The sequence below is a fragment of the Pogona vitticeps genome, chromosome 4, assembly GCF_051106095.1.
Source record: "Pogona vitticeps strain Pit_001003342236 chromosome 4, PviZW2.1, whole genome shotgun sequence".
NCBI lineage: Eukaryota > Metazoa > Chordata > Lepidosauria > Squamata > Agamidae > Pogona > Pogona vitticeps.
The window spans coordinates 56,376,957-56,402,788 of NC_135786.1; the positions used below are offsets into that span (position 1 = coordinate 56,376,957).

At 38.9% G+C, this 25,832-nt stretch overlaps 2 protein-coding genes across 8 annotated transcripts in view; one reads left to right on the forward strand and one right to left on the reverse strand.

Annotated features, from left to right (window-relative positions):
* MAPK14 (mitogen-activated protein kinase 14) overlaps positions 1-21,930 on the reverse strand; it is a 33,903-nt gene extending 11,973 nt beyond the window's left edge. For both annotated transcript variants that reach the window (XM_020795162.3, XM_020795155.3), the window contains exons 1-8: positions 21,412-21,930; positions 17,174-17,303; positions 12,458-12,516; positions 8,355-8,466; positions 6,310-6,339; positions 5,799-5,846; positions 2,760-2,874; positions 2,352-2,423 (exon numbers count right to left, since the gene is read on the reverse strand). In XM_020795162.3, coding sequence (XP_020650821.1) covers positions 2,352-2,423; positions 2,760-2,874; positions 5,799-5,846; positions 6,310-6,339; positions 8,355-8,466; positions 12,458-12,516; positions 17,174-17,303; positions 21,412-21,527 — 682 coding nt within the window. In that variant the 5' untranslated portion in view covers positions 21,528-21,930. The remainder of the gene's footprint in view (positions 1-2,351; positions 2,424-2,759; positions 2,875-5,798; positions 5,847-6,309; positions 6,340-8,354; positions 8,467-12,457; positions 12,517-17,173; positions 17,304-21,411) is intronic.
* A 2,210-nt stretch (positions 21,931-24,140) lies between these two features.
* The window catches only part of SRPK1 (SRSF protein kinase 1), a 40,401-nt gene continuing 38,709 nt past the window's right edge, over positions 24,141-25,832 (forward strand). For 4 of the 6 annotated variants that reach the window (XM_020795103.3, XM_020795118.3, XM_020795110.3 and 1 more), the window contains exons 1-2: positions 24,141-24,465; positions 25,012-25,072. In XM_020795103.3, coding sequence (XP_020650762.3) covers positions 24,156-24,465; positions 25,012-25,072 — 371 coding nt within the window. In that variant the 5' untranslated portion in view covers positions 24,141-24,155. Of the gene's footprint in view, positions 24,466-25,011; positions 25,286-25,832 lie in introns of all 6 variants that reach the window. The other 2 variants (XM_020795127.3, XM_078392751.1) reach the window with 2 other exon arrangements.

The window sequence follows — 25,832 nt, forward strand, 5'->3', positions numbered from 1 at the left end:
AAGATTAAAAAAGCTGTTAGGAAACACAAAATAAAATTCAAAAGAATGCATAAGCAAAGCAAGGCAAAGCAACGCATGTAGATCTTGAAAGTCACTTTTAGGGATTAGCAAGTCTCGGCAATGACATACAGAAAAAAGCCGTCTGTCACCATCACCATCACTGAATACTAAAAAAAGCAAAGCAGTTTATTCAGATAAAAGCTAGATACAGATATGAGATTAGAATAGGTATTTAAAGCAAAGGGTATTCAGAAAGCATAGGATTCTGAATTGATTTTCTTTCAGAAACCATTTTAGGTTAGACAGTGTTTATGACATCAGGTCTACAGAACAGTTCCATCAGTTTCCCCATTCTATAGGGTTGCAAATAACAGTTTAAACTAAACACTAATTTTCAAGCTCATCCCCTTGTCAATGTGCAATGCCTGTTTCCATGCAATAATTTCAAAATAAATGATGGCATGTATTTGGGACGTGGAAGAAAAGTTAGAAATTCACCCAATAATAGATCTGACTCAGTACTACCAAATCAAACTTATGCTGATATGTTCAAATTTGTGTCCTTCGTCCAAAACATTCTTCCACATTTTGAAACATAATCCAGTTATGGAAACGTGCTTTTTTCAAATTTACTATAAAACCAACAACTTCAGCAGTTTATTTTCCTTAGATAATCTTCTGACTCCCATGGATGGACCACTAAAAATCAATTCCTTGTTTCAAGAGCAGTAATAAAAGCTATTATGTAAATTACTGATATTTGGGGTAGACATCTATACGTTATGTACTGTATATTTGTAGTGTTCTCATGAGTGTGCAGCATATTATTTTTTCACCATGCATTTCTAAGATTCCTATAAGAGCAAGCAGCCCGAAGATGATAGACAAAATCATTCCCCACTTTTGCCTTGCATAATCATCCAACACAGCCCAGATTACATGCAGAAAGAAAGCAAACCCTTATTTACAAACATACAAAACATAAAAAGAAGTAGATGCCCCTGCTGTTGCAGATCACAATATTTGCATGGTAAATATGACAGAGACATCCACACTTGTAATACTTCTACACTGTTCTTCAAGATAAGTGTTTCTCAACAGAAAGAAACAGAGCAAGTTGACTGCAAGGGTACTAAGAATGGAGATACAGTTAACACAAAAGTTTGAAGGCGAATGGGCTAGAAGAAAATAATCCATAATGTGGGCCTTATATCTCTAATTTCTTGTTTCTAAAAATTTAGTTTAGCTGCCCTAGAAAAGCTTCTGAACAGCAGGATACATATTCTTATAGTAAACAGTTTCTGTTCTTTGCACTTTTTATAAATAGAGAGAAAGCATTATCAAAAGCCATGTAAAACTGAATGGTGAAATTAAAAAAATGCTTTGGGTAGAGAACCCAAGTATTATGTTCTATAGAAACATTAAATGTTTCAGTCCTACAGACAGTAATTGTTTAAATCCAATGCAACAATGTCATTTTCAGATTTAACACTTAATGTCTCTCTCAATCACTTACTCTATGGAGAAATTTTGATAACAGAAAATATTTCAGTACTTCTAAAAAGCAGCTTTCACAAGTCTACGCCTATGTGAGTGACATACAACATCTGTACAGATACTTTTGGCTTGAAGGGCAGTCCTTTTAGCAGGTACACTGGAAGCAACAGATGCATCTATAGATTAATCATTACTTCTTTTTTACACACTGGGTGGGTTTGCACATTCAGCTTCTGCAGATTGTCTAATCATTTCCGCTACAAGTGGGAATGGCTAAAGGTATGACAGACCCTCTGTTCTTAGACCTGTGAATCAGTAGCTCTGGCTTGTCTCTCTGCTGTCAAATAAAAGCCACAAGTCAAGGAAAAACACTGGCATCAATAAGCCAGAACTTGCGGCCTTTTTCCCTGTGCTAAATAAAATGTGGAGAGTAAGTCCATCATTTGTTTAGCCACTTCTACCTGAAGGATGAGCCAAGCAGAAGCAATTGAATACCATACATCAGCACTCTGGAACTAGAACTAGAAAACAAATCTCAGAGAAGTCAAACTATTTGTTCTTTATATCTTCAAGAGAGGGAAACAAAAGCAAAGACAGCGCTTAGCTCTTTCACCAACATTAAACCCATTCCCCAGTACACAACAATGCATTTCAACCACCTGTCAATATCATTATTTAAAATAACATACAGTAGTTGTTACGACTGATCGAGAAAACAGTTCTGCTGCTGTTTGCACAGGAAGAAGTCCAATCCAAGGCTGCAGAGCTAGTTCATAATCCCTTCCATATACACTAAAATAGAAGTATGTGAAAATGAATATTTCGATTTACTTGTAGACACTCTTAAAGGATACGGTCTGTACCAGGGAACAGTGTTCTTCCAGTCAGCAATTCAGCCATAATACATCCAACTGACCAAATATCAACTGGGGGGGAGGGGGGGAAGAAGTCAGAAGCCAAATGACTTTCTACAACCAGTATACTGTTACTGTGTTCCAGTACTGATTAAAACCAACTGCAGTGAGTAGTCTAGTTCTAAAACCATTTGTAACACATTTGTACTCTGAAACATAACATATTGCAATCAGATGCACACAGTTGATTAGTTTCAAATATACAGCTACTTCTAAATGATGCTTTCAGAATTGGATGTCTGTGTTAAGGCAAGGTTAAATAATTCTACTGCAGAAGATAATTCTATGGTGTAATGCTATTTGATAATTTCTAATGGTCTTAGACTCAAAACTAGTGAGACATAGTACCTGTTTGATTGTAATGCATCCAGTTCAGCATGATCTCAGGAGCTCTGTACCACCTGGTTGCTACATACCCTGTCATCTCATCATCTGTGTGTCGTGCCAACCCAAAATCCAGGATCTATAAAACAAGCAACAGCCATATACTGGTACAATTAATTTTTAAGAAAGCAGAAATGAAAACCCGAGTTGTTCTGCCAGTGCAGAAGATCTAAGACTGAGCAGAACGGCTGTGAACCACTTCTGGGAATGGATTTGCTAAAACTGAGGTTTTACCAAACTGAAGTTGCCCTTTCTTTGTGATACTTCTGTGCTTCTTTGTCATTCTGAAGGAATGTGACTGGCAGTATACCACATGATTGTCTGTGTTGTTCAATATTTTTATAAATGACTTGGATGAGGGTATGTACTCAAGAGGAACTTAAGAAATTGGAGAACTGGGCCAAAATAAACAAAATATGTTTCAACAAGGAAAAATATAAGGCCTAGCAGTTCTGTGCAAAAAACAGAAATACCAATATAATACTGAAGACAAATAACTCACCAGTAGTACCTGTGAAAAGGTATGTTAGGCTGTAACTACACTGACAAACAATACAGTGGTGCCCCGCTTGACGCTTACGCCGCATGATGTCGAAATCGCTTTACGATGAGTTTTTTGCGATCGCTATTGCGATTGCAAAATGATAGTTCCAATGAGGTTTTTTTGCTTGACGCCGATTAGGAGCCTGCTTCGCAAACCGTTTGTTCGCTAAGCAATTATTTTTTTGGCTCCGCAAAATGGCTTCCCTTCGTGAAATGGCTTCCCTCCTTTCGCAAAATGGCAGTTTTCTGGACCCTTGCTTCGGAAGACAGCAATTTTAAACAGCTGATTGGCGGTTCTCTATGGGCGATGTTTGCTGGACGATGAGGTATTTCCCCATTGGAATGCATTGACTGGTTTTCAATGCATTCCAATGGTGGTTTTTTTTGGCTTGACGACGATTTCGCTTAACAGCAATTTTAATGGAACGGATTATCGTCATCAAGCGGGGCACCATTGTACAAGAAAACATGCCAGAACTGAGATGCACAGACTAGTATTATTCTCCATTAACTACATGACGTATAAGTCAATGTGCATCAGCCCAACATTTTCCCTCACAGTGTCTACCTTTTTACTCCACTGCTGGGGTTTCTACTTTTTGTTAAATTGAATACATTTTCATTGGTTCAGGCAGTGTGACTAGAAGCTGACTCTTCCAGTTTCCAAATTAAAGGTGGAGAGAGAGGAAGCAAAGAGGCACTCACAAGGGTGTCAGTTTCCCTCAACTGAGCACCCCATATCTCAAAATACATTTTTTTAAAGGCTTTGTATGCTAGAGCACATAAGAGACAAAAAAGCAAGAACAAGAAGGAAATTGGGAATCAGCCCTTGTTTGCAGGACTGTACTTGTGCCTCCTGCAAATCTGGACAGTTGCAGTGTTGCCTTAACAAGGTGCTAACAAGTACTGACTGGCAACTTCCTCCTCTTATCTGGAGATTCCTGTGTAAATTGGTTAAAGTGAATTCATTCAGATAAACCCTTCCTGGGTGTGAAGTCACAGCAGATCACTTCACATTTTTCTCACTGTATACTTGCACCCTTAGAAGACCACAAGCTAAATGCGAGTCAATTGTGTGATGTAGCCACAAAAAAAGCCAATGCATAAGTACAGCATTCAGACCATGGGAAATGGTTGTACCATTTTAGTGTGCTTTGGGCAGATTTCACTGTAGCGTTCTCTATTTAGTTGATCTATGGTTCTTGTTGTATAATGTAATGATTGTTGAATATTCATATTGCTGAAAGGCAGAGCCGAGACAGATATATAAGAGGTGGAGTCTGAGTCAATATTTCAGTCAGTGTGTAGAGTTCAAGTCAGAGTGTGTGAAGATTAAGTTAAGATAGAGTCAGTAAGAGAAATGTAAGAGACAGGCAGGAGAGAAAAGCCAGACTGTGTAATAGAGTATGTAGTTTGGGGAACTTCTGAGGAATTATTAAATACTGAAGATATTCACAAATTAATCTATGTATTCAATAAACCAAAGTTTTATTTTAAAGGACTTCAAGTATGGACCAGAGTCTTTCTGAAGTAAATGGTGATTTAGAAATCACCTGGTGGCAGCAAGTGTAGAAGAAGAGAGTGTCTGCCTTCTTGTGCTCTGGGGGCTTGAAGGTCAAGCAAAGGAGCACAAGGGTGGGCGCCACACTCACCTAGAATAATGTCTACTTCTGGGCATGTCAGGATATTAAGAACCTGGTATGTTATCCAGAGTAGACTATGTCTAGATGGGCTGCATATAAATGCAATCAATCAATCAATCAATCAATCAATCAACAAACAAACAAACAAACAAACAAACAAACTTGGATGACAAAATGTCTGGAAACCAAGCGCTAAGAAAAATGGTTGAGGGAACTGGGCATACAAGAGAATACTGAGAGATAAGATAGTCATCTCCAAATATTTGAAGAACTATCATGTGGAAGATATAGCAAACTTGCTTTCTCTGACTCAAAAAGTATTGGATTATAAGCAGTTTCAACTAAAAATTAGAATGAACTTCCTGATTGTAAGAGCTGTTCTGCAGTGGAACAGACTGCCTTGAGAGGAGGTGGAATCAATGTTTTTAATAGAAGGCTGAATAGCTACTTGTCAGAGTTGCTTTAGTGGTAGACTTCCTGCTTCTGCAGGGAGCTGGGCCTGATGAGCCCTGGGGTCCCTTCCAGCTCTATATTTCTATGATTGCACTATGCCTAAGAGCAATGACATGAGAATTCTGGAGTATCACTTTTGCCCAGTCCAGGATGAACTAATTTGAAACTTTTATTGAATGTCTATTGGGTCAACAGTATACCAAGACTCATATTCAGACAACATTTGACCAACACCATGAGACATAGCAACTTAGTCTATTGCTTGCATTCCACTGACAAGATATTTAAGGTCCTGAGTAGTGTAAACAGAAATAAACAAATAGGATACCTATAAGCCATGCATGTTCACTGATCCCAAATTTACCTTCAACTCACAGTCCTCATTCACAGCTAGGTTACTAGGTTTTAAATCCTAAAAGAAAAATAGCAATGTCAGTATTACTATATCAACAAGGCAGTCCAACTCTTGAAATTTAGCATTGACAATGTGTGATATCAAAACTCTGAAAACCACCATCAAGCGGCTAAATATAACCCCATTGTAACGTTTCTGAATTTTTCAGCCGCCTACATCAACTTCATGTGAAATTAACAAAAATTATCTACAAAAAAACTTGTGATATGTTACATTAAATTACAAATGAAAGTCAAATTACTATTCTATACGTTCCTGTTAAATTCAGGGATATGAACAGGACAGAACAAATATTATGCCAAAGTAAGACCTAAATAGAATGAATTTCAGCAATCTATGCTCTACTAATAACTAAATCTTCACATATTCAACAATATTTGGGCCCAACTGATAAAACACGGTATCTTTTAGATACAGTATTTTCATTGCATATTTAAATTACGGCAAGACTAATACTCACTCTGTGTATTATGTCAGCAGAATGGATGTACTGCAAGATAAAGCACATTTAAAGGTTTATGGTTAGGGCATTATGTTATTTGCTTAGTGCTTTATGATATTTGTTTAACACTATTAAGATATTGTAATAATTTATTATTTAGTTTTGAACTTTGTTCCTTTTAATACTGTAAGCTGCCTTGGACCCGGAGAAAGGTGACATACAAATATTTTAAATAAATAAAAATACTCCACTATTTATTTATTTTGCATTTAGTGATCTTGTAGTGATACATAAGGAAAAGAAGGGATTTTAAAAAAGTCACTTATTCTCAATCTGTCTCTATGCAAGTAAATAAAATGTCAAATCTAAATGAAATGGAGGGAAGAAAGATGGCTGCATGAAACACAAACCTGTTTGTTAACATGTTATTCCTTACAGATTTTGTCTAGCTTCATGCTATTGAAAACTATAATTGAAGTTTGATTTTTTTTCCTCACCAACCAACATTTGTGGTAGCAAGGTGCCTAGGAATCTGAGAGAATTTCATCTCACCTCAAATCAAATTGAGGCATTCAAGGTAGCACTACAAAGCTCTGGGATACATTTGCTTTTAAAATATAACTACATTAAAAGTAATTCCTAAAAGAACTATGCAAACTGCCCCAACTACTATCATTCTCCATGACAGCTTTCCCAGTGCCACAAAATCTAATTATCTAATCTAATCTGAAGTACTGCTTCTTCTTCCACACAACTGCCCTCTGAGATTTTATTCCAATAATGATCAGGGTGGGTCACACATTAGGTAAGACTATGTCACGTAATGAAAATGAGAAAGGATAACAACTCCTGGACTATTCACATAGGTGATTCTAACCAATCAGGAGCAGGTTTCTTCTTCATGTCAGAAAAGAGAAGAGAAGATTGAAAAAGATAAGAGGAGTACAAAAGAACACTGTAGACTTCACTGAAGAAGCAATCCCCCTCACTAGATCTTCTTGCGTCTCCAAACACTTGTTTTCCTACACAGCAGAGTGTAGTAATACTGAGAGACCTAGTGAGATTACATGTACATTTTACAGTCAATAACACAATCTCTTATCCTCCACCACACTTAGTTTGTGAGTTGAATGGAGAGAGGAGAAACTGCCGGATTGATTTACAAGCAGGAAATACCAAGAACTCTGATTTATGGTATGGTACATGGACTATTACGTTTATGACCAAGGACTGAAAGGACTATGCTGTGTATGTATGTACTGCTACAATAATTGATACAATACAATCATTTTATTTACTACTATCAATACTGTCTGGCTGTTTAATGAACGGGATTAAGTCTTGCTGAAGCGCCCATTATGTTCTGCATAATTTGCACCTGTCACAGGGTTTGTTTGCTTTTTGCTTTCCCCCATTTCCAATGGGTCTTGAAGGATCTGTTTGCTTCCCCCCCCCATTTCCGGTGGGTCTTGCAGGGTTTATTTGCTTTTTGGGTTTTTTCCGCCCATTTCCGATGGGTCTTGCAGGGTTTGTTTGTTTGGGTGATTTTTTTTCCCCTGGCTGGAACGGATTGTGTTTCAATGCATTCCTAAGGGAAATGGTGCTTCGACTTAACGACCATTTCGAGTTATGACCATCTTCTGGAACGGATTAAGTTCATAAGTCGAGGCACCACTGTACTTTCTAATGTTTGTAATGCAGTTTATGTATGAAAAAACTTTGACACACTTGAAAAGGCATTGCAAAAATGTGTGTATTTTACACATGAAAACATATCCATTAAAAAAATCACTTGGAAAAATACATATAAAGAACAGCATGCACAAAATTGAAAAACACAAACACATGCATTTTACTTCCAATGAAATAGATATTCACAATTCAAGACAGGAGGACAGACCACACCTAGTTCTTTTAAAATGAGAAACTAAGGGATAGTGACAGATTCACTTGCTCTACAACTAGATACAAGACATTCCCATGTGCTTCTTTGAAACGGACAGGATGCAGGTATTTTCTACTTACATATAGATAAGCTACTATAATAAAACTAATTTCAGTACCTTCAAACCACGAAGAATTTGATAAATAAGAAACTGTACGTGATCATCTGTGAGCTTCTGACATTTGACAATGTTGTTCAGATCTGCCCCCATAAGATGGGTTACAAGATACCTGGAAAACAACAGTTAAGCAAGTGCATTATCTCTTTGCAGGATAGTCAAGACATCAGTATACAGTATTTAAGGGTTTAATGAAAAATGGTTACAACCGTTTAAACTATCCATAACTAATGAACACAATGTTGAGTTAGATCCAGACAAAGTATGCAATCTTATAAATGTCTACAGAGAAGTAAGCCTCATTAAATTTTCTAGGAATTATTCCCAGGCAATGTCTATAAGACTACAATATACTGTACATTAATGATAAAAATGTTCTGGGATGTTTTGTTGCCTGAGACAAATGGCATCCCCATCCATCCAGGTTAAGGAGCGTAGTACCTATATGCCAGCCATGTTATTTTTGATGAAAAGGGAGAAAATCCCTCAAGCATAGTAATGTTTTCCAGTAATAAAAATAAAACAGTTAATTAAATAATTGACAATCTGTTGCACATGCATAACAGCTATTATCTGCTGCTTGAGGTAACTGCTTCACTCTGACTAACTCCTATTAGTTTCTACTTAGTTTCTACTGAAATGAACATGACTTTAACGTTATAATCAACATGTTGCATTTATCTCAAGACAACTAAAATAGTCTGAATCCAACTCATTATTATACATCTTTAAGAAAAGCCATTAGCTTCACATTTGTGAGCTTTTCACAAACATGAGTATAGTCTAGAATAGAAACACAATTTCTGACAAATAGTGGTAACACATTATAAAAAATATACGCCATTTAATTATTGATATATGACACAATTATATCTGCAATCTACTGAAGATTACAATGGATTTTGAATTCATAAATATAACTCTGCATATATTACTGTTTCAAAATAATTCTATTTAAAAGCCCTTCTCAACATTGTACTAACTTAACTGAAAAGCAATGTTTTGATGTTCTATGTAAGGCAATATCTGAAAATACATATATTGTGAAAAGACTCAGACTAATAACAGCATTTATTTTGTAATTTACCATGGGTTTATCCTAAAAGTGAGCTGCTAAACCATTTAAATAATATATTTTATTTATTCTATACTTTATAATGAAAATGTTTAAGTAACAAATTTTACAGAAATCATCAGGTGAGTCCCAGACAATCTCCAAATCAAATATTTAAGCAATGAAAGCTATCTCTGTTTCTTATAAGACTCAGATTTGTAGATTGTATAAGTGATGAAGCAAGGATGTAAGTCTCTGGGTTGCACACTCTCGGCTACTCAACTGTGAGTAAGTCTTCCTACTGCTCCACAAAACAATGAAAAGGTGTGTACAGAGTGTATGACCTGTGGAACAATATTAAGTGTCCATTATATAGTCTTATTAAAACAGGAAGCTTGTATCAACATGTACTTTGAAACTATTACATACAAGTCTAACAGGTTTTAAACACAGCTATTTAAGACATTTGCCATTTAATAATCCACTAGTCTCACCTTAACCACCACAACTATCTATGGATCTGCCTTAGTACATAACAATGACTGATGAAAACTCATTCTAAGCTGAAACCTTTAGTTTTACCACAACTGCCACACTAATTCTCCTGACAGACAAGAGATTTACAGTGATGCCTCGACTTACGACTGTCCCAACACAGACCAGCTTTGGCTGCAAAATTTTGCTTCGACTTGTGGCTGGAGCTTCAAGTTGCAAACAGAAAAGAGGCAGGGAAAAAAGGCGGGAAATTCAAATGAAGGTACTAACCGTTGGTCGGCAGAGAGCTTCTTTGTAGCTCTTTCACCCCAACGGTAACCGTTAGAGAGTGCATCGAAGGAGGCTTCGGACTGCCTGGTGCTGCTTTCTGCTCCTGAGTAAGTACATTTACTTTGTTTTACAGGGTGGGTTTGGGGTTGCGGGGATTATGTTTTTGTGCTGTGATATTTTTTGGTGATTTTTTTTCCAGCCCCATCGCGTTCCGGTGGGGCTTGCTATTTTTTTTCCAGCCCCAGCGCATTCTGGTGTGTGTGTGTGTGTGTGTGTTGGTGTTTTTTTTTCAGCCCCATCATATTCCGATGGGGTTTGGTATGTGTGTGTGTTATTTGTGATTACAGTGGTGCGCTGCTTAACGATTATCCCGTTTAACGATAAATCACTTTACGATGCCTTTTTTGCTATTGCTATTGCAATACGATGATTAAATGGGAAAAATCTGCTTCACGATGATCGGTTCCCTGCTTTGGGAACCGATTTTTCGCTTTATGACGATCAGAAAACAGCTGATTGTCGGGTTGCAAAATGGCCGTCCGCTGTTCAAAATGGCTACCCACTGTGCTTAGGACGGATTCCTCATATTATAGGCACCAGAAAATGGCCACCCTATGGAGGATCTTTGCTAGACACCAAGGTATTTCACCCATTGGAATGCACTGAGCAGTTTTCAATGCATTTCAATTGGCTTTTTACTTTCACTTGAGGATGATTTCGTTCTACAGCGATTTCGCTGGAACGGATTAACGTCAAGCGAGGCACCACCACTGTATTTTTCAGCCCCATCGCATTCTGACAGAGCTTGTTCTGTTTATTATTATTATTATTATTATTATTATTATTATTATTATTATTATTATTATTATTATTATTATTATTATTATTATTATTATTATTATTATTATTATTATTATTATTATTATTATTATTATTATTAATACGACCACTCTAGGCAATTATTATTATTATTATTATTATTATTATTATTATTATTATTATTATTATTATTATTATTATTATTATTATTATTATTATTATTATTATTGGCCGGAACAGATTAATGGGGTTTCAGTATATTCCTATGGGAAATGGTGCTTCGACTTACAACCATTTTGAGTTACACCCATCTTCTGGAAAGGATTATGGTCATAAGTTGAGACGTGCCTTGACTGACAGACGTCCCTACTTGTGAATTTTTCAAGGTGCGAAAAGCTCCAGCCGCAAAATATTGCTTCGACTTGGGGCCGGAGCTTCGAGTTATGAAAGAAAGAAAAAACGTGGGGGAGGCGAGAAAAGCGCCAAATTTGAACTTTCTGTTAACTGTTGGCCAGCGAAGAGGCTGCCTATCTGCTACCCAGCGGTTAGAGAGTTGACAGGGAGAGAGTCTTCAGATTACCTGGTACTGCACTGTACCGACTGTATTTTTTTTTTTTGGCTTTTTTTAATTTTTGGATTTGTGCCTTTTTTTAAAAAACAGAGAGACTGCCTGTTCTGGGTGAGTATATACATTGTACAGTATTTACTGTACTGTACAGGGTTTTTTGCAGCTTGGTGGCAGGTAGGGCTAGGTAGGGGGTTATATTTCTGTGCTCTGATGGGTCTTGCAATGTGGATTTAAAATGTGAAAAGTAGACTATAATATTAAATTAAAATTAAATGTGAAAATTAGACTAAAATTTTAAAATGTAAAATTTATTTATTTATTTTTGCATTCTGTAGCTCCTAGGGTTTGTGTACTGTTTTAAAATGTGTGGGTTTAAAATGTGGCTCCAAGGTCTGTCTCTTTTAAAATTAGAAAATATTCTGTGACGGGCCATGGTGCTTGTTGATGCAGGCAGGCAGGCTTTAAAATGGAGTCTACTGTAGACTCAAAGGTGCTTGGTTTTGTTTAAAAGGTTCTTGTTTTTAAAGCTGCTGTTTAGAAGGTATTCCCTCCCCCTCTTCTCCTGCCCTTTTTTTCATCTTAGGTCAAAAGAAGAAAAACTCTCCCCCTAGTGGTAGAGTATGAATTAACCAGCTTAAGAACGGTGCCTCTACATAAGAACGAAAAACAGCCGGGACGGATTAATCAGTTTTCAATGCATTCCTATGGGAAATGGTGATTCGACTTACAAAAATTTCAAATTGCGGCCACCGTTCCAATACAGATTAATTTTGTAAGTCGAGGCACCACTGTACTGGCATTTGTGAACTTGTTTCAATACCCAACTTGCGACTTTTACATTAGTAGTTCAAAAGGCAAAGTATTTCCAATGCAGTTTCTAAGTACAGTACTACTTACACATCATTGAATTCCTCTAGTGACTTTGCAGGTGTGAACACATCTAAAAGACCAATAACCTGAAAAGGGAAGAGGAGGAAGACATACATGAGGAAAAATATGTCAAATATTACTCTGGCCATTTCCAGCTCAAATGCATAGATCATGCCTGCTGGGTGAGCACAAGGACTTCTGTTTGAATATGGTCCCCACACCCAACTCAGACACAGAAGCAAAACAAGAATCCTCTAAATTTCGTTAGTTTCAAATCTTTTGCAACATAGAAAGAGTGAAGTACAAGTGAAGGAATTCAGAGAAATTTGCTGAGTTATATATACGGTTTCTTTGAGCTTCATTTTTGGCTTCATACCATTATTCTCAAAATAAACTTTTTCCCCAATCCTAATACAGTATTTTTAATGCCACATAGTAGGATATAACAGTTTTTAACTGCTACTTCTATTCCAAGCACCCAAAGGTTTCAAAATGAAAGAACTGGGTGTGTCAGACAGCTCAATAATACTACATATTAATACATACCATGAGATATATTGGACGCAAAGTCTGATAGCATTACATCACACTCATTTAAACTAAATTTTAAATCACAATTTAAATTTTAAAAAATCTGATTTTTTTGATAAATTAAAATTTTAAAAATTAACTTTTTATTTAACTTGTGCTTTAACTTGTGGTTTAAATCAATTTGATTTTTTAAAAAACACTGATTTCTATCCATACTGGAGGTAACAAAAGCAAGGGAAGGGAAAAAATCAGCATTTTTCAGCAGCAGGTAAATGCCATTTCTCCCCTCAGGCATTTTATGAACTATTTTTAGTCCTCTGTACCGCTTTATCAATGCTTCCGTTTTTATCTTGCTTTTATCTAACATGTTTCATTGCCATTACTTTGGGTTTTTTTAATGTTCTTAACTTGTGCAGCACCCGAAAACCTTTGATTACTTCCATTTTCAAGACTAATTAGCAAACACCCTTACTGCTATCTAAAAAATACCCCCACCTCAATGCAAGGGGAGGTGCAAAACAGGGAGAACATCATGTCTGCCAGTCTAAGTCCATAACTTGGCTAATGTGCAGTGCTTAATTCATGCTTCAAGGATACTTGCTAGTATTAATCACATTTGTCTTTTCCAAAGCCTAATATAAATTAAGGTATTGTATAGGATAGTCTTTATATGACATAGACTCAAGCTCTCAGGACTAGTGCATTGTGCTTTCATATGCACCTCTGAATCTCAGTGAAAATCAGCGTGGATAAAAATCAATGATTCGTTAAAACGTCAAAACTCCCATTTTTAAAATTTAAATTGTGATTTAAATCAAATCCACTCTGGTGAAAATATTGCTGGGAGAACAACCTAATTTGCAGAAATCTCTGCCTACCACTATAGCATATGTACAAGCTGCAGTAAGCACATGCTTTCTGTGCGGTCCAGAACAGCAGCCATTTTTATATAAAATATGGGAAATAATGGAAGCCAGTTTTTACAAATCCATCTTATGGACATATCCAAAACATTACATCAAAGATATGGAAACATATGACCTTCCAAATGTTTTGGTCTATACAGCTTTCACAGTCCTTACCACTCAACATGCATGATACATAGACTGAAAATCTGGAAGACTAAAAGTTGCCCACCATTATATTACATAGTACCTCTAAATTTGATAGAACATTTTCTATTCATGTACCCTAATGAAGAATCTACTCACTGTGGTGTAGTACTGTATAGAATGATGGACTAGAATTCAGGATATCTGGATCTGAAACCTGAGCCACAGAAACTCACAGGGGTTGGTAGTGTGCAACTGGTAAAGCCACTCCTTAAATATATCATTATAGGTAAAAGCAAAATAGAAATAAAAAGTTAAAAAAAGGCAAAAACGTGATGGCATCTAAAAAACTAACTCCATGAAAGCTCACATTAAAAGAGATAAAAGTTAGTCTTTTAGGTGCTACCAAGTTTTGTCTTTTGTAACTTTTATTTCTATTTTGCTTTTACCTATATTGCTTGCATAGACCAAGACATCTACCTCTTCTACAACTTAAAATACAGGTATATCACTTTCCTTGAAAGCCCTATGAAGTTTGCCACAAGTCAGTTCTGACTTGATGACATATGTAACAACATAATGAACAACATGGATTATTAAGAACAGCAGTGAGCACCTCTGCCATGTCTGAGGCCTATTCTCTGATCCCTGAACACTCTGGAGATCACACAAACTGCAAAAAAAAAAAAAAGAAAGAAAAAAGAAAAGAAAAGAAAAGAAAAAGAAAAAGAAAGAAAAGAAAAGAAAAAGAAAAAGAAAAAGAAAAAAAGAAAACCAAAAGAGTCCAAAAGTCTTCTTCCAGTATTGAAAAATTGGAACTTTAGTTGCTAAATGTTGCAAGAGGAGCTTGACCCATTTAAAAGGTGAATTAGCACACCTGGAAGCTTCCAAGACATGCAACTACAACTTGCCATTCTTTCCCTTTTGTTTTACCAGAAAAAGGTGGTGGGGAAGGAAAAATAGCCTGGGAGTGCATGTGTTTAGTGCAGCTCTGGTTTAGAACCTCACTTTTGTTGTTTTAAAAATAAATCTATACATTTATTTCATTAAAGTATCTGTCACCTGTCACCTCACTGAAAGTCACAAAGGAAGCTAAACCTTCCTCAGATGTAAACAGGAAACTTCATAGAGGGCTCAGAATCTAAAGGGGCTTTATTAATGGTTGCTGTTGGCAAGACTTCAGACAGGCCTTCTATGTTGCAGTTTCCCATCCTTCCTGCATAACACTAGCACCTAACCTATTCCTTGCCTTACTGACTTTTTTCTCCCTCTCTGCTACTACTGTATCTGTTTATTTGCCCTCTACCAACATAGGCCTTAACACAGGCATAATTCAGAACCCCACCATGTTAAAGACCTGCAATTACGCATTTTGATGTGACTTGTCTAGAGGGGCGGCGTAAAATCAAATCAAATCAAATCAATCAATCAATCAATCAATCAATAAATAAAGTCACATCAAAATGACTGAGAATAAACTACGTCCACTGCTAACTGTACTATGAAACTGCTGCAAGAGTGGCTTCCTGGAAGAATGCAAGATTGTTTGCCATTTATTTGAAAATCTGCTATTATCACAAAGAACACTTAAAGCAGATACTGTATGTGTGATCTGTATAATTCTAATCTGCATAGATACTGGTGACTTAAAAGGTTTTCACCATGAAGTCTCTTCTTGCATTTGAACATATCATTAAACACTATCCTTAAAACAGCTAATAAGCAAGAGTTAAAACAATAATGCAATATAAATAGAAATAATTCAAAACTTTAATTCAGCTGATTATAGCAGTTTAACAAAAATCAGACTATGACATCAATGGAAGGTGGACAAAACTTATTTTTTATAGCAAAAGCAGGTGTGAACAAAACTATTTTTCACTTAACATATAAATGTCAACAATGCAAGGATCAGATAAAATCCCTCAAAATGGAGTTCCACACTTTAGGTGTCAGTATCAAGGCTCTGTTCTGCATATTCATCAGTCATACTTGTGGCTGTGGTGGAATACAAAGTAAGCAGATAAAGACCATCTTTTCCCATCTGGTCCCAAGTTCAAAGATTTTGTCAAATACATCAGTTTCGTGCAATAGTTATTCTTCATTCAAGAGTTATCAATGGCCAGCCTCCAATACGTTCAGTACCATTACACATGTATCTGTAAGGAGTCTACCTGCTACCACTCAGAGGGACAAAGCCTGTCTCTGACCAGAATCAACAGCCCACTAAAGAAGTTTTGGGTGTTACAACTCAAACAGCTGGCATTCAGGACACAGAGCTTTATTTGCACAACTTTAGTCCTTTTCTTATTAGCCTTTATTGAAAGATGACAAGGTACTTTGACAAGAAAGCAGCCACTCTTTTCCCTCACCTACTGTTTGCAAGCATGTCCAAAGAACTAACTTGAATAAAGAACATATAGTTTCACTAAATGTTTTACTTTAACACTCTGTAAGATATATGCTCTCACATTTCTCAGTAATAACAGAATTCATCAGGGCTAGTTCTTGAAAGGGCAAACATACAGATTATGTACGCTGGTCACTGACACATAGACAGACACACAACATTTCTGCATTTTTTTTCTTGAAGCAATGAAGTGGAGATACTGTACTAGCAGTAAAAAAATTTATGGAAGCATATGAGGAAGAAATCCTTTTGCAACATCACTATTGTAATATACCAGAAACACTCTGGTACTATGAAACATTTTGCAAGACTTCCTACAGTTAAGGACTACCGCATGCCATTCTTTTTCCTAGAGCTGAGTTTGCTCTAGCCAATTCCATGAGTTAATCCTGAAGTCAGAACAAACATACATCTCACAAAACAATACTTTACAAGAAAATACTTAACAACTCTACATCATCATAACTCTTAAACTCTCAAAATAGTTTAAAGTCAGCCAGCATCAGTACATTTTTTTAAAAAAGATTGTTGTAGCTGATATAGACACAATTTTACCAGCCTTTAACTATGATTAAAGCAATAAAAACAAATGTCAAAATAATTTGTTTCCCTTCCCAAAGCTTCTTCTCTGTAGTACAACCACCACCTACTTTAAATCTGATATCATATCATGTTGATCAAACCTTAGTAAAGCACCAGAGTTTACTCCTAACCAAGCAAAATGCAAATTTCTATGTTTCTTAAACTTACATTTTCATGCTTCATATGTTTAAGCAAACGTAGCTCACGGTAAGTCCTCTTGGCATGTATAATGGACTGAAAAGGTCTGGACAATTTCTTCACAGCCACACGCAAACCAGTTTTAGTATCAAAGGCAGAGCTATAAAACAACATATTTTAAAAATATAAGTATTATGAATATATATCTAGACTAATATATGTATCATGCTAATGTATGATTTCTGTGAAAATGATTAACAGTCACTTTTATCTGCTTGGAAAAATGTTTAATCTGAAGACTGCAAAAGAAGAAACGAAGTTGTACTTTTCCTAATGAAGTTAGGAGGTGGAAAAATGTAGAGGAGATCAGACAGGTATTCAGAAATTAAATTAAAATGAATAATTAGAAAAATTTCAAATATGTATGAAGTCTGGAGAGTAGAGCAGGATATGCACAAGAAAAAGAGCAAACTTTTGCAATAATGTACTGACTCACAACAAGAGATACAGCAATGATTCCTGCAACTTCCTTCAGTATTTCAACTTCAGTATTTATGTATTGCAACATTTCAGAAGCATGTACAATCTGCATTCCGGTCAATGCATGTACATGGTCATAAGCCCAGCTTTACCAAAAGAAGGCCTCAAGTGCTCACAGGATCTCTAGTATTGCTATGAGATATCTAGGTATCTCCTAGATCAGAGGTTGTCAACCCCCAGTCTGCAGCCTGGTGCCAGTCTGGCCTGAGCCGGACCTGGACACGAAGATAGATGTCCCACCTCCCCACACGCACTCTCCTCCCCAAAGGTGCTTTGCGCACATACGTGCATGCCAGCACCAGCGTGAGTGCTCCCCCACCCCTTTGTGTATGCACCGGGGCACCCACATGCCTGCTCACGCGCTCCCCATCCCTTCATGCATGAGCCCGAGTGCCCGTGCAAAGGGATGTGCGGGAGGGCATGCAGGCACCTCTGCGCATGCGCAAAGGGTTGGGGGAGCACTCGTGCTGGTGCACACCTGCGGAGGTCCCCGCCTTTCTCAGAGGCTCAGCCGCTCCGTGGTCCCAAAATGGTTGGGGACCGCTATCCTAGATTATAGCCTTCCAGAGACTTAGAAGTTGTATGTTTAAGCTATCACTGCCCACTATCTATGTTCATGGTTCACAACCTATCATGTTCATACAACAGTTTTTGAAGATTTTTCTAGTGCTTCAAGTTTTCTCCATAGAAAACCTAAAGTTACCAAGAAAAATTTATTTTGCTGTCAAGAAAACTACTGTACTGAATGTCAATAACTAACCCACCCCACGCCATACATACATAACACATCTAGGGCAGTTTTAGATTTGTTTTTAATGTTGGTCCTTTTTTAGTATGCAACAAAATCAGGATTATTCAAGTAAAAAATAATTCTTTCCTTCAGTTTGTTTCGGCCCTGCTACATTATATATAACTCAAGGGGTCAGGTCTTGCTGTCGGCCAACTCTAAACCATATCATGTTATAGCTAGATATCAGAAATAGTTATAAGAAGAAGGAAAGGAGTGTTTCTTTGCTTTGAATGCTCTCTGTACAGTGCAGGGAGGGTGCTATTTGAATTTGTTCACAGAATATTTATTTATTTATTTATTGGACTTATATACCGCCCCATAGCGCTACAAGCACTCTCCGGGCGGTTTACAATTTTTAATTATACAGGCTACACATTGCCCCCCCAGCAAGCTGGGTACTCATTTTACCGACCTCGGAAGGATGGAAGGCTGAGTCAACCTTGAGCCGGCTACCCGGGATTTGAACCCCAGGTCGTGAGCACAGTTTTAGCTGCAGTACAGCGTTTTAACCACTGCGCCACGAGGCATAGAATACAAAGCATGATTCTTTTTGGCGGTCAACTGGGAGACTGCAATGTTACCGTTAATTATCCTGCAAACTACCATGAGATGGACTCTATGGAATAGCAATAATGTCTAGCAGAATAAGGACAAAAAAGCCACAAGATCAGAAAGATGAGCAATTCTGTCCGAGTGGCACAGGACATAGCCATAAAAGTTTGCAATGGAACTACAGATGCCTGCCTGAGTCTGCAATTTTTCACAAATTTACCTAGGAGTAAATCCCATTAAGCACACTGGGGATTACTGTACTTCTTAGTGCACATGTTTAGTTGCACAGTTAAGGGTTTTAGCTCTGAAACCAAATGTAAGAGCCACCATACTCTATTATACAAACACTAAATCAGGACGTTTTCATCACTATATCCTCAGCAAGTTTATAATGTCAGTTTTCTTCCGCAACATTAAAAAAAATGCTAACTTACATGAGAAACTAGAAATGAGGCAATAACATTATTTAGTTGTAAGGAAATGTCACAGAACAAGCATTCAAAATATTGAAAATAACAAATTGGGTTAATGCATAAACTTTAAAAAGCTGAACAAGTGTTTACCAAAAAATGTATAGAAGCACAAAGTCTGAGCCTTTGTTTTCTATTCCAAACTGTTAGTGCAACTCTTGCAAAATGTCTTTGTGGGCTTCCAACACACCAGTAAAAATTCACACAAAAAAACCAAGAATAAACTTAGAAAAATACACTGAATGTATCTTATTGCTCATGAAACACTAAACCTGCAATAGCTATGTAAACATTCACACCCACTAGTAACTTATACCGGGATTTGTGTTTGAATAATTTGGAACAATTTGTTGGAGAAAGCTAACTCAAATGGCCAATGGTTTAGCCAAATTTTATAGAGCATCACCAATGTGCATCATATGTATTGTATTACAGAGTTATTTAAGCTAAAATGTATTCTATTTAATCTGCAATTAACAGATCTGAAACTTATTTGGGAATCTTAAATCACAAACCTATTTATTGTGTGATGTACTTAAGGATCAAGTTACCAGCAACCTTAGTTGCAATTTTGAATGTTTGGTTTCCTACATAAAGGAAGAAACTTGCCAAAGTGGTGTCATCTGTGTGTCTCACTGATGGCTACAGTTTTCACAGGGAAGCTACAGCACCTAGAAAGGTCCTAACATTATGGTGACAAGAATATCTCCTGACTCCACCCAATGCATAACAGCAGTGCTTTGATATGAAGTCATACTATGCCTTCTGATTAATACTAGAGTATTCTTCAGGCTGAAATGTTGTCAGATGTCTCATGGTTTGTTATATAATCATTACTTTATTTACTTTCTATCTAGCACTGCATAATTAATATATGATACGAACAAAATAAGACTAGCATTTTACACTCAAGAGTCATCTGTAAGTCATCACACTATATATTACTGGGGGCTGAGTGCTTCAAATGCCTCTTGCTTCTCCACAAAGCACACTGAAAACACATCCTTTCCTGTCCATTAACATTAAATATCTTTGGGTAATACTTGTGCCATCACTAGGAAATGCACCGTAAGTGCCTTCTTTGCTACTTCATGTCACTATTTGCTCAACCTTTCAGGAGTCACACTGCTGATAATTTTTGTAGTAAAAAGCTGTTGGATTTTTGTCCCACTAAGTTTGCTTTGTCTACTATACTAACAACTAAGTTTGAGAGTCAAGCTGTCTTCTGGGGGGAAAAGATTGTCTAGTCAAGAAAAGGAGTGAGAGTAACACCTATCATCTGTACACGATCTTCCTCAGCTTTAAGGAAAAGGCTATCATCCTCCACTCCACCAAGGCCAGCATAGTACTGTACTTAAAAGATATGTTTGCCTTAAGAGATATCTAGGCTTTTTATATGCATTATATGAACTTCAGCCTAACCTCGTCTGGAACAGCTATCAAACAACCTCCCCCCCCCCAAGTCCTGCCGTCTAGACACCTGAATGCAAGACACAAGACTGTGCATCTACCAAATAGGATGTCTGCTCTGCAGGAAATAAGCAAGTCAGGAGACTGCAGCAAAAACATTGAGAGTGCACAAGAGAATGAGAGAGGTCAAGTTCCTTTCACGATTCACAACCTGGACGAGTTCCTTTCAAATGGCAGAACATAACAGGCATCTCTTGACGATGAATGGAAAAAAAACCGGGATGCAGCCTCGTTCTCAGGTTGATTTTAGGGTTTCCAAACATACGGAACAAAACACGCATTCAGCGTGACCAGTCTTGGGAAGAAGGCAGTGTTTGTCCTTAGACACGTTTCGAGCTGCGGGTGGAGCGGGTGGACTATCTGCATGCAATCTGGGCAGCGACCACGGAGCTTACTTACCCGCAAGGCTTTGCCCTCCCCGTCCTCCCGCCGCAACAGCAACTTACCAGACAGAGCCATAAGCTCCGGAGCCGACCGGGGAAAGGTTCTGGTAACGCTCCGGTACCTCCCAGACCGTCTTGTTCAACTCCTGCCGATAAAACTTGGGCCGCTCCTGGGTCATCTCGACCCCAAGCCCGCCCCACCCAGCGCGGCCGGGAGGGGGGAGACCCTCGAGCAGAACCGGTGGTTCTTCCCCAACAGAAAAAGGGAGGTTCCCGGGCGGAAGGTAAAGCGCTGGACCTCAATGGCTGACACGGTCACACACCGCGGCTGGCCCAAGTGCCTGGAGCCGTTTCTCCCCTTCAGGGAAGGAAAGGGAAGTTCGCCCCCCCCTTTTTTTTAATGGTCGCTGCCCGCCCCAACGGCGCTCACGCAGCGGGCTACACAGTCCCTAGCAGGACAAGCCCAACAGGTGGGTCGCGGGGGGGGGGAGAAGGCTCTGTCTCTGAAAAGGCCGAAGCTCGGACCGAAAGCAGCCCAGACGCCAAACCGTGACGAGGATTCGCCACTGTCTGACTTCTGCCGACCTCTTCCTAGATCCCAGACCAATCGATTGCTAAGTTCTCGCGAGATCTGCGGGACGGAAAAACGAGAGGGAATGCCCCAATATGGACCATAGCGCTGGCTCCCTAAGACGACAAGCGTAGTCCCAATAAAGAAATCTCGCGAGCACAAGCCGGAGGAGTATCTCGCGAGAAAAAAAATGAAGACGAGGCGGAGTGGTGGCGCCTGCGAGAAGAGCTGCTTTCCCTCGGCTAAGAGGGCTTCACTGACAGCTCGAGTTCAAAAACAGTGTTGGAGCCCCCAATACTTCGTTTTATATTATTGCACGAAAAAATTGCAGAATAAGTACGGATTCTTCCCTTATCTGCCTTGCTTTATGTAGCCAGGGAGACACGCCTTAGCTGGTTTGCCCATGCTTGCAATTACAATGGCAATAAGATGTTTAAGGTTATTTTTCATGCTATGTTGTTTTGCTCAATAACTATCGTCAGTTATAGTTTTACCTTGTTACAGTAAAACTACAGAAGTGTTGTGGCACCTTCATAAATTTCGGTCCATTAAAGTTTATGCCAACCAAAACTTTTTTTCAGTCTTTTCCAATAAACTCAAGTGATTAATGCATTTTTCTTATGAATCAGCTATAATTTGTCATATTTCTATCAAGATCAATTTGCAAAATTGCAAATAGTAGGGTTGTTTTGCACTTTCTAGCCATAAAGTTAATTTCACCATCTACATAAACAGCTTCATGAATACAGGTATGCTGCTTCACTTCGTTGTAGAAGGTGAAAGGCTGGTCTCACACAGCTGAACAAATCCAGACTTAGGATAGTGGCTTATCTTGTTCATTTGATCCTGCATTTATACCTCTGCTTGTGAGTAGGTAAAATCAATCACATCCAATATTCCTTTCTGCCCATTTCAAGTACTGTATAAGTATTCCAGTAAAATCACATTATATAGGTTTAATTATTTATTTTATTGCATTTTTAGACTGCCTAACCACATTATTAAAAGGACAAGCCAACTAAAAGCACAATAAATTAAAGGCACCATAAAAACCAATTAACCATATCACATTAAGGTAATTAGTTAAATTCTAAAACACTGAAGACCTGTTAAAACAAATGCAAAGCAATAATGTGCAGCACCCAAAATCAAGACTCTTGACTGCTCATTCAGTTGAATAAAATTTAATAATCCCTTCCTCTATATACCTGAAATGTATATAAACTCAAATCTGAAACTCAGTGTGTAGAACTGCTGAATAGCTCACGGGTTTAGAGCACGGTGGGAACAGCTACCTCCAGAATTTGTCGGACTGAAAATCATACCTCACCATTGCCTGTCCTGAATAAGATTGATGGGATTTTCTCTCTAACAATACAGTACAGTATATGGAAACTTATATGTTAGTGGCACTGCAGGTTAAACCGCAAAAGCCTCTGCGCTGCAAGGTCGGAAGACCAGCAGTCCTAAGATCGAATCCAGGAGACGGAGTGAGCTCCCGTCACTTGTCCCAGCTCCTGTCAACCCAGCAGTTTGAAAGCATGTAAAAATGTGAGTAGACAAATAGGTACCACCACGGTGGGAAGGTAACGGCGTTCCGTGTCTAGTCGCACTGGCCACGTGACCACGGAAACTGTCTACGGACGAACACTTGGCTTAGAGATGGCGATGAGCACCGCGCCCTAGAGTCGGAAGCGACTGGACTAAATGTCAAGGGGAACCTTTACCTTTACCCATACATTTCTCACCGTTGGTTTAGAACTTGAAAGGAAAGTCGACTGCTATCAATGCAGCAAACCGAACCTAAATCTAGGAAAACGTCAGAAGCTGTGCCACAAATTACACCACGCCCAGCCTTCACCGCCTTAATTCTCTTCAATCGCAATTCCCGAGTTTTACACCCTTTGATCATAATTTCATCTGCCGCTCGCTAGCGCGCCATCCAATGGCGCAGGAAAGCGAAAAAAAGAAAAATCCACGGAATGCGTTGCTTATTTGTTTTCACTCCGTTAAACTGCATTCTCTCTGATTTTTCCCATCTCGGCTTTATGGCGAGACTGGAAACTCGCTTATACCCTAGGACCGGCGGCTAACACGTCACAATCCAAGTCAGCGACAACCCATCACCACTGCTCCCATGTTTTACGTGGCGCCGTCTCCCCGATTTTACTAAATCCGGCGAAGCCAGGAAGGAGAAAGGACAGGGGCTGAAGCCGGAGGCGCATGCGCTCCGCCCATGGGACAAGGGGAGGCAGGAGAGGCGCCCGACACGCGGCTCCCGGCTCTCATGCAGAGCAGGGGGCGGTGCCGCAAACGCTCGGAAGAGCTGGAGGGCGGGGCTTCTTTCAGTAGTCCCAGTTCGGAAGGAAGTGACAGCCCGGCCGTGGAGGAGATTTGGTGGCGCGCGCAGCGGCGCGCGAAGATACCGGCCGTACGCACGCGCCGACCGGCTCGCCCGCATCAGGCGCAGGCGCAGGGCAGGTCCTTAGAGCGCACGCGTGGGGGGTCGGGGGGGCTGCCGTCTCTGGCCGCCATGGAGCGGAAAGGTGAGTGTGCGTGAATCCTTTGATCGTCTCCCCCTCCCCGCTGCCGCCGGCGGTTCCCTTTTCTGGTCACAAAACGGTCGCCTTCCCCCGACTCCCTTCCGCTCCCTTAGTTTCCTGGTGGGGGTTTAGCCTTGACTTTTCGCGGGGTGGGGGGCTTCTTTCTCCTCCAGTATGGTTTCAGTACCCGCGAGCCGGTTTCTGTTTTATTTCGGGCACCCTGTTCCTGGACTTCTTACTGACAGACAATAGTTACCCGTTTTTTGGAACCCCGAAAATATGAAGCTCGTGGTTCCCACCCTTTGCCCCTCCCCCCCCACCGCCGGTGAAGAGAGTGGCATCAGAGCCTTGCTTTCCCCCCCCCCCCGACGCTATTAGTTAATGAGAGAGCGAGGGGGTTAAGTGGGTCGGGTTCAAGCACGTGGCTCTTTCATAGTTTATCCCTGGGTTAATGTTGTTTCTGAGGGGAAAAAAGGGTGAAGCCCGGTGATGCTAACAATGATCCTCTTTCTTGGCTCTCCTTTCTTCTTTTCTCCTGTCCTTCCCCAGTGCTAGCCTTGCAAGCCCGGAAAAAAAGGACCAAAGCCAAGAAAGAAAAGGCCCAGAGAAAGTAAGTGTGACTCCCCCAACGTTTCAAGCTAGATTGAGACTATTATAGGCAATAGCTCTCGAAGTGATGAGAAGAAGTGGGCTTTACAGGTTTGTTGTATGAGAAAGGAAGAGATCTCTGCTGCTTCCCCATTTCTGAGGGCAGCCTCAATGTTAAAAGCGTACTGCAAACTGTTCTGAAAATGACAGGTACCTGTTGCATCTTGCAAATAATGTGAGTACAATTCAGTATCGTTTAGTGCATTTTGATTCTGTGAAATGCAAGTGGTGTTTTAGAGAATTTGTGGTTATTACTCATATCTCCATTAACTGGGTTTTGTGTTTTAATATATAAATGGATATATAATGGCAGGCAAGTTCTGAACACTGAGCAGATCAGTTAATGCTTATGTACTTTTTAGTCTGAATGTGAAATAGAGTGAGTGTAGTACATATATAATGTTTAAACTATTCATTTCAATATAATAACAGAATTGGTCAATCTTGGGTTTGCAGGTATGTAGTTGCAGGATCATGACCGTTTGAATTATGATGAGCCAGTTAGGAAATTTGAACTCTAAAATCTTGAAAAGTATGAGAAAAGTTTTAAGTTGTACGTTGCCCTTTGAATGTTTAATTTTGTAGGTAATCTTAATGAACAAGTGATAGGTGAGCTATAGAATATGATTTACTAGACTATAAAAGTACCTTCTTAAAAGCAGCAGGCAGTTCAAATATTTTAATTACTACCTCAAAGAGTGCTCTCTTGCCCCTTTTTAAGC